Source organism: Onychostruthus taczanowskii, unplaced genomic scaffold (assembly GCF_017590055.1).
Source record: "Onychostruthus taczanowskii isolate IOZ18803 unplaced genomic scaffold, ASM1759005v1 scaffold53, whole genome shotgun sequence".
In the NCBI taxonomy this organism is placed as follows: domain Eukaryota; kingdom Metazoa; phylum Chordata; class Aves; order Passeriformes; family Passeridae; genus Onychostruthus; species Onychostruthus taczanowskii.
The window spans coordinates 2,566,547-2,582,182 of NW_024502902.1; the positions used below are offsets into that span (position 1 = coordinate 2,566,547).

Consider the following 15,636-nt stretch of genomic DNA (forward strand, 5'->3'; position numbering starts at 1 on the left):
GGATTTCTGGTAACAGGATCAGGTTCAACTGTCTGCAGCCAAAAATGGTAAGTATAGAACAGTTCAAAGAACAATTCCCTTTTTTTTTTAGTTTGTTCTTACTTCCAAAATTTAAAAAATTAAAAAAAAAAAAGAAAAAAAGCTTCTTAAAAGAATAGAAACACTACTGTTTAAAAAAATAGTTGAGCAAAATGTGTATTCAGCACATATCTCCCTAAAACTTCTTCTGCACTGTGTGCCTGCTGCAGTGCATGTGAGCTGGCCTAACACAAGCAGCTCTGTGTGAAGCTGTCATGCTGTCATGAGGATAATTAGCTGGGAAAAAGCTGGCTGTGCCACAGCTTGGCTGAAGGAGGTAGATTTCTGGAGTGTTATTTTGTTTTAATCTTCATCTTCAGTATTTGGCATTTCCTATGACCCTACACAAGTCCTTCATGTCCTGTCCTGCTCCTGCTCTACCCATTCCTCCTACGCACCCTTGTTTCTGCGGTTGTTCAGCTCCTGGGCCTTTTTCCCACAGGCTGAGGGAAGCAAAACCATCCTTCCTTGCTCCAGAAAAGGGCAGGAGGGTAATGCGGTTCACTCTCTTTGTGCAAAAGCCAGCCTGTTTGTTTGCAAATGTAAGCAACAGGAAAGCTCTTCTTTCAAAGCTAATGGGGAACTTTAAAGTGAGGCCCAGAGCAGTTCTCCCTGGGGATAATAACACCCAGATCAGTGGAGTTTCAAAATTGAGTGGCAGCTCTCATCACTGGCTGGAAAGACTATTAAGGCCAGCACAAGTAATCAACACACTTCTTGAGGCATTATGTTGCCAAGGAGAGTAAAGCTACCTGACAGACTGAATTTTGCCATTTGAAACTAAACCTGATTGTAGAGTCAACAGTATCCGTAAAGAAATTAAACTTTAATTTGTGAGAAGAAGAAAAAGAAGCAGAAGTGAATGGTGGCTGGTAGAGATGCCATCTCCAAAGGGCAAAGCTCTAACGTTGCAGCCTTGACTTTCCCCCTCTCTGGCAGGGCATGAGCTCCTTGGAAAGAAGAGCAGTGCCACCTGAATACTGGGCAGGTAAGGTCAGGTAGTGCCCTGTGAGGAGAATGTCTTAAAGGAGAGGGAAGAGCAGGTACCAGCCTGTTGCACGTGCCTGGTGTAAGCTGAATCCAGGCACCTTCTCGTAGTCCCAGCTGTCTGTCTAGCCATGCCCAGAGGATGCCAGCTGTGCTGGGACCCCAGGAGGTGGCTACCTTGGAGCAACCGCCCTATCCCTATAAGTGTTTGAGGCCAGGCAGGATGGGGCTTTGAGCAGCCTGCTCTAGAGGAGGGTGTCCCAGGCAGGGGGGTCGGAATGGGATGATCTCTAAGGTCCCTTCCAACCCAAACCGTTCTACGATTCCGTAATCTTTGCTCTTTGCAGCCAGACTTCTCTGCCCGATGGAAGAGACAAGAAGGGGTTAGGGAAACGGCAGCTGCCGTAGCTGCTTTTCCTAGCTGGCCTCCAACCTGTTTCCCACGCTGGAAGCTGACGGGCTGCCGGCCACAGCAACCTTTGGACCTGCTGGACAGCATTTCTTTCCCGAGCATCTGCGAGCGGCGGCGCAGGGACGTGTCCCACTGCTGCCGGGCCAACGCCGCGTGCTCGCTGAGCTCATCAGGCTGCTGGCTCCCTTCCCAGCTCTGCGACACCAGCTGAGCATCCTGCAGCAGAAAATAGAGGTAGCTGAGCTAGGGAATGGGGAGGGTGCCATCTTACAGGGCATCTCCACCCACACGCAGCAGGGAGTCAGAATGGGCAGCAGTAGCAGCAGCTTTAATATGAATGCAAATAAAAGCTCTGAAGTGTTATTAGTGTGGTAGAACCTTTCCAGGGAAACTGTTTAGAACAGTTCCCAGATGCTCAGCCTTGAGCTAGCTTAGTGTGAATAAGATTCATCAAGCCTCTTAATGGCCTATTGCTCCCTTGTTATGTGAATGGAAAGCAAAAAAAAGGAAATTTGTTCCAGTGGGTACAAACTAATGTAAGCCCATACAGCCTCTGCTGTATCAACAAGTCTCCACTTCCTTGCCACAGAAAGCAACAACAGCTACTACCAGCACTATGTGAGTGTCAGAGAGGGGAGGACAGCAAATGTAAACCAAGAAAACACATTTGTTCAGGACACCAACTTCTTGCCTCTGACATGACATAGCAGTAACAAACCTGGCTGCCAAAGAACTTGCTCAGGCTAATGAGATTGAAAACACTGAAAAAACAGTAGGGGAAAATCAAGGGGTAGGGGGAGAGTCCTAAAAGCCTTAGCCAATCTTACCCTCTGGTGTTTTTTTCCATGACTGCCTTACAATTCAGTTTTGTTTTATGATCAGCACCTACAGCACTTACAGGCTCCTGAATGCTTCAGGAAGGGGACTGGTTAATGTAAAAAAGGGTACACAGCAGCAGAGCCCTGAATAACTCACGAAAGGAAGTTCCTTATTTTGAGACAAAGACCCATCAATTCAATTCGAAATGAGGAGTGTGAAAGAAGGCAGACTGCCTACTGTCTGCTTACGGCTCAAAATGTGGAACTCCAGGCAAGGCCGGCTGAAGGGTGGGTAGGATGGAGAGGGATTAAAGGTTTGCATGTTTATCTGTAGTTATGTTAAATAGGATTAACAGGGCCAACCACTAACTGGTGGGGGTGGGGGACACAAAAAGCTTGAAGGTTGCTCTGCAGCTGTCTAGAGGGTTACTCACACCTTTTTCTGAAGAAATAAGCTGCTGGCAGGGCTAAGCAGTAACATAGCCAAGCTGGTCTGTCCTGAGCTGCAGTGTTTGCATGCCAGCAAGATCATTTATCTCCTTTAATGGGAGGCAAAGACCAGGGCTCTTTCTCCACCTGTCCGCACGCTGCAATGGAGATGCAGAGGAGTTTCAGGACTAGGAGATTCTCTGCCCTATATAAATTAAGCTGACGCATCTGCTGCGCCTGGAACTCGCTCCTGCCGTTCCTTAAAAGGGTGTGTGCATGCAAAAGAGAGGAAGAGAGCAGCTGAAGGAGAAGTGAGAGGTGGCTGGCCATCACTTGGAGAGCATGCACCTCTGTAATAGGGAAACTGGAGCTTGTGGGTGCAGCCAGCTTCCTCCATTCAGTGACTTTATTCACTTCTGACAGTGCATGAGTGCACTGAAAATAATGCAAAGACTACATACCTGAGATACCTGAGCAGCCAAAATAATATTGCCTTGGTCAGGGGACTGAATTCCTGTGTTAATTCACAGGGCCTGAAGCATTTCAATGAGAAAGTCAGCAAAGGTGAGCACTCCTAGCCCAGCAAGGGATGCTCATGTTAAGAACCCGAGTTGGCCTTTGCTCTGGAAATGAAGTGTAACAAGAGTTTATGAGCAGCACTGCATGGCAAGTCTGTGAATACAGCAGGACAGAGGAAGGTAGGATATCCCCAGAAGCTACTTGGACCATACTGAGAAAAAATTAATATGCACAAGATGGAAATTATGCCTATAAGAAGGACAACAGAGATCCTGTTTGGTTTGTTTGTTTATTTGTTTTTCTGAAGGCCTAAGTGTATGGGAAGACAAAGAAAACTGGTATTCTTCTGGCCAAAAATGTATAGATTTCCCACCCCCCAAAAAAGGCCATGAATAGACTACCACTGTGTGAAACTGCATCAGAATAAGCCACATTTTCTTTCTTTAGTCCAGATTGGAAGCACTGGAGGAGCATTAATCTCCCAAAGGACAGCCTGTCCTTGCAGCTATTTCTGGGCTTTCTGCCAGGGCAAAAGCTATTTGAAAGATTTTATCATCATTCTTTCTTCATTCCCCAACACTGCAGCTGTGGATTTATTTTTGTAAGCTTGCTGCAAAGGTGCATCTGATTCTCCACACACGCATGTGAATAAGTTATCTGCAGTGATGGTTTCCCCTTTTCTTTTTGAAAGGGAAGGGCATGCACCTGGGTCTCTCTAAAGGCAGGGTGAAGAGGAAGGTAGTTATAAATATTATGATAACAGCAGAAACAAGCTTGTGAGAAAGGGCTTTGCAAGCAGTGAACTGTAAGAGGTTGGTTGGTTACGTGGGGGAATATTGGATTCCTGCCACAAAACTGGCTGAGGGATCAGAGCCTGAGGGTCATGCACACTGTGCGTGTGAAGTCTATTTCGCTGCCCTTAATTCAGAGGAAAAATAACTGAGACAGAAATCCCATCAGCTGTGCCAACTTCAGATTCAAACTGCTTTTATAGAACGCAGTTTGGGGGAATTCTGCTGTTTCCAAGTATGCAGAAGAACTAGGCTCCTCCAGGGGAAGGTAAAGCCTGCATTTCATGCACTACAATCTAATACTGGACATGGTAACATGCTCTACGGAAGCTGCAAGGAATCAGTTGAAGGACATTTGTCCTGTGAGGCTGTGAGAAAAAGGAAAGAGGTCCTGCAGTTTGCAAAATATAAAATCAGTTATTAGGCAGGAGGCTATCAGACGTTTTACCCTTGTGGGCTGGAGCTTGTGACAGTGTCCTGGGTGTTCCTTGGCTCCTGCTGCAGGCTGGACAAGCTGCTGGGCTGCAGAGCCAAGTGGCGTGATGCTTGCTGCGCCTAACTGAAGCCTGGAGGAAAAGTCTAGATAAAAAATGCAGAGGAAGAGTCAGCCCTGATCTCCAGCCCCTGTAAAATCTTAACTAAGCTACTAACTATGGAAACACAGCGTCATTTCAGCAGGCATTGCAGGAGATTGCCATATGGGCTGCCTCTGCAAAGCCACAAGCTCGGAGCCTCGGCAAGCACTGACAGCACTGACAGCGCTGACTGCTCTTTAAGGGCAGCTTTCTGACTCTCCTGCAAGGAGTTCTACAAAGCACACACACAGCTGCAGAGAGCAAAGCAGCATGGATGCATCATGCATTCCTCCTCACCTGTTCCAGCTCTGATCTTCCTTTCCTGGAGTGAGTGTCATTTGGTAAATAGGACCTGCATACCCTCTGCAGGGCTGTAGAAACCAGAATCATGTACTTACTGGCCAGCTCAGACACTGCCTCATCCTCCTGAAGACCATGAATGTGGAGAAAAATTGGTTTTAGCCACAAGTGGCTCACAGACAGTCCTGCCAGGGCTGTTAGGGCAGCCCTGCCAGGGCATTGATCCCCTCCCCACCCCACGGACAGGGGTGAGGAGATGATAAATGTACTGCAAATTTTTCCAGGCTTCGGAGAACTGAGTAAGGGCAGCTGAACACAGGAGATACTCCCTCAGCCCTGGCTGCAGCCAGGTGTAAGCAGAAGTTGCTATGGCTCTAAGGGAAGAGGAGGTGATTGCCCTGTGGTGGGAAAGGGGGATCAGTATGAGGAGGAGAGGAGGGTTTTGCCCTGCACAGGGAAGCCACCAGCTGATAGACTCAGCCACTTTTCTGTGGCTCAGCTGAGACCAAGCACAATGTCACCTCAGGTGCAAATTTGACCAAAACTTTGGGGCTTTTCTGCCTCTAATTATCCCCATCCCCAACCTGGCTGATGCAGCTCATTTGAAGGAAACCTATTACGTTGGTCTGCCTCCTAAACCACAACAGAGTCCCTCGTCCCTGCTTGCAGTGCATCCCATTCATACAGTACACGGTCACCAGTGCTCTTACCCAGGAGGTTTGAGACTAGTCAAATTGCCTCATGATACCCAGGGGAGGGTCTTCATTATCCACCCCCTCCACAGTGTGGCACAGGCCCTAACTAACTCCTGATGGGGAGCCTTTGTGCTGTAATTTAAAGAGCAGCCAGGCGCAGCTGAAAGCACAGACCGCTGAGGGCCGGGGGCACTCAGCCCTCCACGGCAGCAAGCAGCTCCTGCTGCCAGCAGCACCATCCATCGGCTGGAGTAGCACACCAGGGCCCCCAGCACACAGCTGTTATCCCACCTCACATAATGGCTTGGGCAAGGAGCTCAAATGTCAGAGACCACGACCCCCAGCAGGCTGCAACTGGAGAAACCATTCTCCAAGGTTCCCTTAAGGACCTCTTCCCTCCCCGCTCCAGCACAGACTGGAGCCCTGATGTCACTGCACTGCATGTGCGTGCCAGCCAGGCTCAGATGTCCAGCACCTGAGCCCAGCAGCCCAGGAAGCCGCACTAGTGGCGTGTCCACATGCCAAAAGGATTAAGCAACGTTAAATGTGGGTATCAGCAGAAAAAAAAAAAAAAAATTGAGCACACATGAAGCAGTTAAAAATAGCACATCCCAAATCCTTAACACCCAACACCCCCACACAAACACAGGTGCTGCTCCAGCACACCTTCCCTGCACAGCTGAAGCAGGACTAGAGCTCAACTACTTTTATGGACCAACTCAGCCATTGCCTCGGCTGAATGAAGGCAAATTTATCTTTACAGTTTAAAATTTGACTTATAAGTGGTTGGCTGAAGCAGCAGACTTTCACACTGGTACAGGAACGTGAACAGTAACCCCATCTACCTGGCCCAGTTCACACCAGTTTGACAGGGCCAGGCAACAGCTCCGGCTCTGGTTTGGGCACTAGGGAGACCCACGGCATGTGGGTTAGCTGCAACCCAAGGGCAGTGCACACTGGGGCTGGCCCTGCACTTGTCTCCTAGCAAGCTTTCTTAAGCCAGTGCCCACAACTTTATTTTGTCCCTGGACCCCTTTCCTCCCCTCAGAGAAATATCCGAGTCTGAAAATAAGCACCTCCCACCACATGGTACTAATGACCTTTTGTCTTCCATCTCTCCAAGCTCACCCGAAACCTCACCCATTTTAATTTGCTGAAAACCCCGAGGCACCTCAGTGTGAGGCCCTTACAATACACCAGTTATGGGGAGACAGCTCAATTGAGACACTTGACACACACTCCAGCTCCAAGCACTCTGTGCACTGGCACTGCATCCACCACCCAGAACAAGCAGCACAAGTGACACACTGCACTCACTAGACACACAATAGCTCGTTGAGCTTGTACTGACACCCAGGTGTGGTTCAAGTCAGGCTGGTTTTACAGGTACCACTCATCACACGCCATCATTGCACATTTACTACAAAATTATTTATTAGACAGCAATACACAGCTTTAGCAGGAAGCTTATATACATGCACACAACACTGCTGACTACCCTACTCGGGGACTCTAGCTCTTTTGCCCTTGGCCTTGCGGACCTCTTCTATCAGATCTTTTAAGTACTGAATTTCCTTGCTAAGGGAATCTGCTTTCTCCTTCAGGGCCTGGTTCTTCTGCTCCAACTCTCTGCACTCCCCAGACAGTGCCTCCTGTTCTGCCCTCTTTTTCTGCCGGTAACGCGTGGCAGCAGTCTTATTCTGCTCCATCTTTTTTAGTTTCTTATCTATTTTCTTTTCTCCTTTCACCTTTGCTGACACCACCTTCTCTGCAGGATGATCGTATGGTTTGGACCGCACAGAGCCACAAGGGGCATCTGCGGGGAATTGGTTGCCATTGGGGGATCCAACTGAATTGGTGGGGCTGTGTTGGGGGGTTCCCAGGTAGGAGTCTGGGCTCATGCATATTCCACTATCATCAGAGTGGTTCTCGTCCTCTTTCTCAGACTTGGTGATCACCACCACAACAGTGGGGTACTCTCGCTTTCTTTCTCCTTCCAGAACATCCACTTCACTACCTAGCTCTAAACTGAATGAGTGGTCTTGAGTGGAAGTCAGAGACCCTGGGGAGAGGGGGAAAGACCAAAGGGAAGACAATGGAGCCATTGGATCTGCTCCAACGGGGGATTCGGGGACATGGGTGATTATGTTATTCATCAGTGGAAGTTCTTTGTTGTGAAATTCCTGGATGGTAGCATTAAATAGATCACACGTGTCTTCCAACGTGGCCATCAGCTCGTCTGGTGAGACGGTGGCTTCCAGATGTTCCATACCTAACAGGGCATCAAAATCAAATTCCTTCAGATCCATCTTCTCCACCATCCACTCCATGCCAGAGAAGGCATCCTCTGCACAATACAGAAAGTAATTTACCACTTCAGTAAACCATCACACAGTGCAACTAAATCTTATGAAAACAATCTATCAGTTTATCATCTCAGCATTTTTCCCTTCTCATATATTATAGAACAAAGAATAAACCATCAAGGAAAAATACTTTTTCATTATGCTCCTAAAAACTGCAGGGTACAACGTAACCAGCTCTTGTGACATTCCAACCCTCTCATTTAAACACCAGAAGTACTCAGGGACATTCACAGCATACAACCACGCTTTCTTATTGCTCCCTCTGGCAAGAAACAGTACCATTGGCAGCTGGTGTGTTATTTCAAGGCCAACACAAGAGGCACTTTATCATAACCAGCAACCGTGTACAGGGTAAGCCATATAGCACAGACTTTTTCCAAGCCCAGATAACACATGTGACATTGCCCTCATATTTAAGAAAACCTGGGAACTTATTTTCAACTGGACTGTTGTGGTACTATGCAATTTATGCCCTTTATGAAAATAAGTAATACCTTACCCTGACTGCTATCTATGGTGTTGCCTAAACTGTCCACAGCAAGCCAGTTGGAGGAGACTGCCTTAGCCTTGTCGCTGGAGAACCCATGCGAACCGAGGGGCTCGGCCACCTCCAGGTAGTCATCTAGGAGTCCCAGACTTTCCTCAGCCACCGAACACGGCTGGCTGAAGGGGGATATTGAATCCCCCAACAGCATCTCGTTGTTCAAGAAGCTCATTTTCGTCAGCTTTTAATGCTTTGACGTCGAAGGATGTAGACAAGTAGAAGGTTTTTTCGTCGACTACAGCAATGCTGCTGTGCGGTGCCGTGAAAAACCTGCGAACAGAACTTGCACCCATCAGTATTTGGTTTGGCCAACATAGTAACCTTTTCTAGCAGGGGCACCTCAGGGAGTACGGCGGAACTTCACAGATTATCTCACTTCTTTATTTCTGCGCTGCTGCGCGTCCCCCGCCTCCCTCAGGGGCCGGCCCCGCCCACCCGCCGCCATTTCGCGGTCCCACCGCCATTTTGTGTCGTGCCACGTTTCCACCGCGGCTCCACCGCACAGGGCTGGGCGCCCGATGGCCAGAGCAGCCTTAACGCTGCGTTACTACAGTATTTAACATTAGTACTGGCGCCACATGAAAAAAAAACCCCGTTCGTTTATCTGCGATTACAGCACGTGGTCCTTAGACTCAAAACCCTACAACCTCTAATGCCCCATTTTCCCCCACACACAACAGCACTTTCTCTCGCGAGAGCTAAGAAACCCTCTGGGAAAGTCCCTTAGTCCCATGAAAACACCAGAAAATAAGTATTACGTAACAAAATGCCAGATTTTTTCGAAAGCAAGGCTTTTCCAACGACAGGAAACGTAGACGTTCCTAGTAAATTCTTTCGAAATAGCATTTCCTGCTATTTCTGGGACTCGCCGCACCCGGGGGTACTGAGCGTCACAAAGATCTCCCCACCTCGCACCATTTTGGTGTAACTAGGTAATTAATGTATTAATTTGGTATACCTAGGTATTTCCCCCGTTCCTCATGAGATACCAACTAACACCACACGCGCAACAGACCCACCACAAAAACCCACTTCAAGAGAGTAAGGGGGCACCTATCAACACACAAGAGAGGGAGCAGCCGTCCTCACACACAATACTCACGCCATGGTTGCAGATGCCGGGGATGTGCTGAGGCCGCCGCCGCTGCTGCTGCGCCTGCTGCACTGGCCGATGCCGCCGCTGGCCCTGCCGCCTTAAAGAGCCATGGCGGCCAGGGGAGGGGGGGCTGCTCGTATCCGCGCCGCGCGGGAGGTGCTGCGCACACTGACAGAGCCCCGCACACAACCTTCTCTCTCGACGACAGGAAACAATGAGGTGGCACCGGCGCTGCTCCGCTCTTATATATGAGACACCTCCCAGACAAGCTGGGGCGATGAGATATCCTTCCGCCAAGCGTCACCTGCCTGTTACCAGCAGCTCGGGATCTTTGGCCTGTCTTTGTTGGTTTCTCTCCTGCTGTTCTGCTACGAGTTAAACACAGGAGCCACCGACAACACACCACGGCTTCACGACAGGACAGTCAAGAAGGGACTATATAGTGTATACATGCGCGCCAGGCACTCCCACCTCGGGCGCGGCTGTGCCACGTGACCGGAGCGACTGAGGATGCTCCCCCCACGGGGAGCGTTGTGGGGGGGAATTTTACCCGCCAACAAAGAGCAGCTCACCACGTGGGAAGGGCGGCGCTCATTGGCTACGGGAGAGTCGTTCACTTGCCCCCTGAGCTGTCATTGGCCAGGGCTCGGAGGAGACCAATGCGGAGGGGAAGGGGGGGGAAGAAGGAGCAGAGGGATGGGGAGGGGAAATGGCGGCCGTGGGGGAAATAAGGATGGTGCTGGGAGCGGGTCGAGAAAGAGCGGCCGGGCAGGGAAATGGCGCCTGCCCACGGCAGCCGTGCGTTTCCCCTGCCATGCGCCTCTCGAAGCAGTGTGTGCTCCTCACTTCGATTTCCAACGTCTCCTTTTGTTCGCCTCGCAAAGCCCCGCTGAGGTCAGGCGGGAGCTGGCGGCTGCGGCCCTGGCTGAGGCGCTGCCATGGCGCCCTGCTCCCTTAGATAACGCGCTGCCTTCCCTCCCTGCCTGCCCCACACACGGAGCGCGTAGATTACGAGCTCTCCGCAATGTTTGTGTGCGGGCAGGAGGGCGTCTGCCCGCAGCCCGCCGGCCTCGCAGCGGCCATGGCGCCGCACCGGCGCTGACAGGCTTCTGAGGAGCCTGGCTACAGAGCCGCGCTGCCGGGCAGCGACAGCGTGAGTCTAACTAGTGCCTTCAACAAACATGCAAGGGCTGAAAGTTGGTTTTTCCACAGCTGAGGAATAAAAATGTCGTCTCCAGTCTAACTAGTGCCTTAACAAACATGCAAGGGCTGAAAATTAAGTTGGTTTTTCCACAGCTGAGGAATAAAAATGTCGTCTCCTGCCGTGCAGTTTCATGGTGATACAGTTGCTTCCGTGTTCTCTGTGCAGACATCTCTGGACTGGTGTGAGCATTAATTGATCACCTATAGCCTCGCGGCTACAAAGGGCAGTGCCACCTTGGGTAGCTTTCAAAGTGCGGTTTTGCATTTTATCTGATCCAAATCAACTTTCTTCTAGGAAAGAAGTCAGACCTCTTCCCCCACCTAAACAGTTCCACCAGCTCGCCTGGCCCCCACTGAGACAGCTCACAGCAAGAAACTCAGGAGTCATCAGTTTCCCACTGGCTTCAGTTCCTTCATCATCCTTTCAGTCGGGTCACACAAGCACTGGGCAGCTCCGGTGAGCTGGGAGTTCCAATACCTGTGTCATTCCTTACTGTGTCAGAGTCATCCAGCTTCAAAAGGCTGATTTGCCACTTTGCCAGCCTCCCAGCACCATCAGCTCTGAGAGCTGCGGTGGGACCTTGATTGTTCAAATATCATCATCCTGCAGCTCAGCTTGCTCTCAGCTACTTCTGCAAAAGGCTTCACTATTTTCCAGTTAAAGCCTCAGCAGTATTTGGGTAAAGCCTAGCCTTCACCTTGTTTGCTCAGGTCTAACTGCCTGGAATGTCTTAAAAAACTGGTTGATGATTTTCAAGGGCGGTGTGTGACCCAATTTTTACTTTTAGCAGTCTGGTCTTAGCACCATCACTACAAAGCAGAGTATGTCACTGTATGACATCTGTAATGAGAACACTGGCTGCTGAGTTGAAAAGGACAATTTTCCCTACATGTTGGTTTGTTGCTATTTTATTTTGGTTGGTTGGTTTTGATTTCTTTCTTTCTTTCTTTCTTTACAATCACGGAATTTGAAATGGCTCATTAAAATAGAGGAGGCAGAGAAAAATGTCCTCCAATGCCAAAAAACACCACTGTAGCAGCTGAGCAGTCTGAGATAACTGTTCTGATAAATACACTACGGAGGAGGCAAATCTTGCCTCAAAGGGAAATTGAGAGCATGCAGCAGCTTTTAAAGAAGCCGAGTGGGTGACTGGCTGTGTGGATGGGTGGACAGCACTCCATGTCCTCACTGGCTAAGGGAGAGCTCTCCCATCCACTGCCCTGCCTGCCTTCCGCTCCTTTAAGTGAAAAGGGCGATTATATGACCATAATAGCAGCTAAACAAACAGATATGCACCCAATATTTATCCACCCAATCCTTCATCATGAAAAGATAATTATAGATTACTCTGAAAGGACTCTGGGAATGCGTGCGCAAGAATCACGTAAGCAAAAATGAAGTATGCAATGAGGAACATAACCCAGATCTGCCTGTTTCCTAGCTGCCTGCTTTCCCTTTTGTGTGTGAACTGAGGTGGAAATTTGTCTGTGTTATGAGTTCCAGACAGAGAAAAGCATATTTTTCCCTGTTTGCTGCAGGACTGCAGAATAACTGTTGTTAAATCATTTAATGACCTACAACACCAACTTCTTCATAAATTTTTTCTTTTGCAGATATTATGTCAGAGATATCTCCACCATGTCTAGATTTTTTAACCAAGGTAGAAGACACTTCTCTTTTAAGCACAAATAACAATTTTGGGGAATTTTTGTACAAAAGAAATTACATTTTCATTTTCTAAGCACGGGACTACTAGCTACTCTTTACTAACTGAAAAGTGTCAAAAAATAATTTCTTTCCAATATTACATAATATATTTATTGCTCAGAGACTGAGCAGCTCTGAAGAAAATTTAATTCCCAGCACAAAAAGGTGGCTTCTGAGGGAACGCCAATTTGTGTGCATGGTGAGTGAAGTCCTGCTGTCATGTTAACAGCTTTATCACCATGGATGTTATTTTCCTGCCCTGGGGACCTCAGCAAAGGGAACTCCTGGGATAAGTAAGGTCCGTCCTGACACAGAAAGGAGGGGCCAGCTGCAGGAGAAAGGAGCTGCTCTTCCAGAGCTCAGTGTAGGAGAGGGGCCAAGGGCCTGGCTGGGAAGCAATGAAGTGCCCTGAAAAATCCAGCACTGCAGAGAGCCACCTTCGGCCAAACAGCATCAGCAGGAGGTGGAAAACTAATACTAGTGACCCTCCTCCTTCCTTGGGATGGAAGGTCAATATCTGGGCTTTAATAACCTCTTTGTTTTTTGTTTGTTGTTTTGTTTTGTTTTGTTTTTCTTTTTAAAGCAAACACTGCAAAGGAAAAATGGTTTTCTTCTTCCACCAGCAAGAATACAGGAGACAAACATGCCGAATGCTGTTAGTAAGCACACCAAAGACCGAGGGGACGTAAATGTTTCCATAGTAACATCCACTCGCACATTCTAGACCCGCTGCACAGGATGCTCTCCGGGACTGGCAGCGGCAGGGAAGCTGCTGGGCCTCTCCAGCAGGGGAGCAAGGGTGGTGGGAATGGCTGGGGACAGGAGGGGAAGCAGCAAAAGTAACAGCGACACAGATGCGTGCTCTGCTCGGAGTGCTGGGAAAGCTGCGGCCAGGGGGACGGTGGGCTGGCCCTGCGCTGGGAGAGTGCATGATGGCCGTGGTGGCACTGCATGATGGCCCTGGTGGCACTGGGCAGGCAGCATGGGGCTCCCACTGAGCCTCAGTGGCCCGGAGAGGGAGCACATGGGCTTTCTGCTGGCCCTGGGGTGGCTGGGGAGGAGGGAGCTCTGCCTGCTTTGCAGGAGGGTGAATGTGAGGGCAAACCCCAGGGGGATTCTTGGCAGGGATAACTTGAGTCCTTTGAACCTTCCATCAGGAGGGACAGGAAGCTTTACCCCGCACTTCAGTGGACAAAGCATTTCCAGAGACTAGCAGGAATTTTTCCTGGAGACAGAGTGCTGAGGAAAACACAGGGGAGGAATGAGGAAAAGCAGAGAGACATTTTGAGCAATTTTGAGGGAGAATTACCTACAACCTCTATGGTACACACTAATTCACAGTGCTTGCTTGCTTCTTTCCTCATGTGGTACAAATAGATATCTGAAAGATCTTTTCTGCCAGATTCTCGTTGTAAGTTCTTTAGGGATTGCTTTGTAGATGTTCCATTTTAAAACTAGATCAAAAAGCAAATATATATGATTAAAGATCAGGCTGGGAGGTATTAACATCCATCTTTTATTACATACAAAATAAGTTATCCATATGCTCTGCCTCGTTTGTTTTGGACTAGTACACCGAATGGAATCTCTAATAAATCATTCACTGCTTACCCATTCCCTCACTGTCTTCTGTTTCCATCCTGCTATGTAAATATCCCTGACATTAGAAATGAGACTAATAAAAAAGAGGATTAAATCTGCAATTTACATTTGCAGCTTACAGTTCAATTATTTCACACAGTTATGGAAACAACCCTGGTTGTCCACCTACATTTTTCTTACTGAACAAACTTGGGCATGCCAAGCACATGCTGATAGCTCACAAAATACGTGTCTCCAGAGGCTTAGTTACTCAGAATCAGCCAGGCTGTGGCCAGCTGCCACAAGTAAAAACATTGTGCAAATCTGGTAAGAGGGAGTGAGTTGTAACTTGCCCAAGCATGAGTTTCCTAAGCAAAGCTACAACTGGCTGAAAATGATGCTTAGCAAAAAATATGCATGAAGGAGGGAGAGGAGGGGGTGCTGACTTTTGTTCAGACCATTGGGGGATATTTTTAGTTGTCTCATTGTCCAGCCTTGTTTTATTATAATGAAAGGACTTGGGGGTCAAGAATAATCCTTCATGTGCATTAGCACATGTGGGCTCAGTTTAACACACGAACAAAAGCCTTCCAGTTCTCCAAGCAATAAAAGAACAGAAACACATTTCATGTCAACTATTGTTCTTCATAGGCCCCTGCAGACTGTGTGCTCAGTGTCTATCAAAATGAATGTACCTGTAGGTTATCAGCATCCTCTGGAGTCACACGTGCCAGGTGTCTTGTGCCCTTCTGTGCAAAAGGATAAAGAGTACAGAGACAGTGCACATTGCTTATTTTCTCTCGGGTTTCCTGCTGTCAGGATGACCCAAGAGTCCCTGATGGTCAAAGAAAGAGTCGGGATTCTTCGGCTCTGGTTCACAAGGTTGTTTATTATCTATTATCTAAAATATTTTTTCTCAGACCTGCAGAGGTCTGTTCAGCACGTCTGTCAAGGGCACACTGCCCACCCCTGGGCTGGTGTCTACATTTTATACTATGAGTTATATGTACTTTATTTATCATTATTTTACAATGCCTATCACCGATGTTAGACTGTCTACTTCTACTCTAGACCAGTCTAAATGTGGCACCATCACCAAGAAGATGGAGGCTAGGAAGAAGAAGGAAGAAGGATAGGACAACGCCCAAGTCCCTTCATCTTGCCTCCTAGACTCCTATAGTAATAATCTCCAAAATTCCACTTTTCATCCTGTGATTAATTCATTATTACTCTACTTAAACTTCTGTGACTTGCGATTCTGCATACGAGGTTGACAATTTCCTCCATGGGTTAAGATCGAAATCCCAAATGTCTTTGGCTTCCTGGCAGGACTCCCCAGCCCCCTGCCATGGGCACGTGTCATCCAGGGCACCCAGAGGGGTGTCCTGGGTTCCAACAATTTTCTACCAGTGTGAAGTTAGCAAGAGCTGAGGCCTGACAAGCAGGTACAGATTATGAGACTGCAGCATCTCAGCCCAGACCCCAGGGAGTGAGTTACCTTCAGTGGAGCTCTCTCTCAGTGTCCCAGTGCCCC

The 15,636-nt window shown here is 48.6% G+C and overlaps 1 protein-coding gene across 1 annotated transcript; it reads right to left on the reverse strand.

Annotated features, from left to right (window-relative positions):
• Nucleotides 1–7,013: 7,013 nt before the first annotated feature.
• ATF4 (activating transcription factor 4) lies at nt 7,014–10,066 on the reverse strand. Its single transcript, XM_041416595.1, has 3 exons — nt 9,617–10,066; nt 8,470–8,784; nt 7,014–7,951 (listed from the first exon to the last, which is right to left on the reverse strand). Exons 2-3 carry the CDS (start codon nt 8,684–8,686, stop codon nt 7,104–7,106), a joined length of 1,065 nt encoding a protein of 354 aa, XP_041272529.1. The 5' UTR covers nt 8,687–8,784; nt 9,617–10,066; the 3' UTR covers nt 7,014–7,103.
• Nucleotides 10,067–15,636: the final 5,570 nt, after the last annotated feature.

Coding starts and splice junctions, on each gene's coding strand:
- ATF4 (XM_041416595.1), bottom strand. CDS start 8,686: ATGAGCTTCTTGAACAACGAGATGCTGTTGGGGGATTCAATATCCCCC. Junction 7,952..8,469: donor CACCATAGATAGCAGTCAGG/GTAAGGTATTAC, acceptor TGTATTGTGCAG/AGGATGCCTTCTCTGGCATG.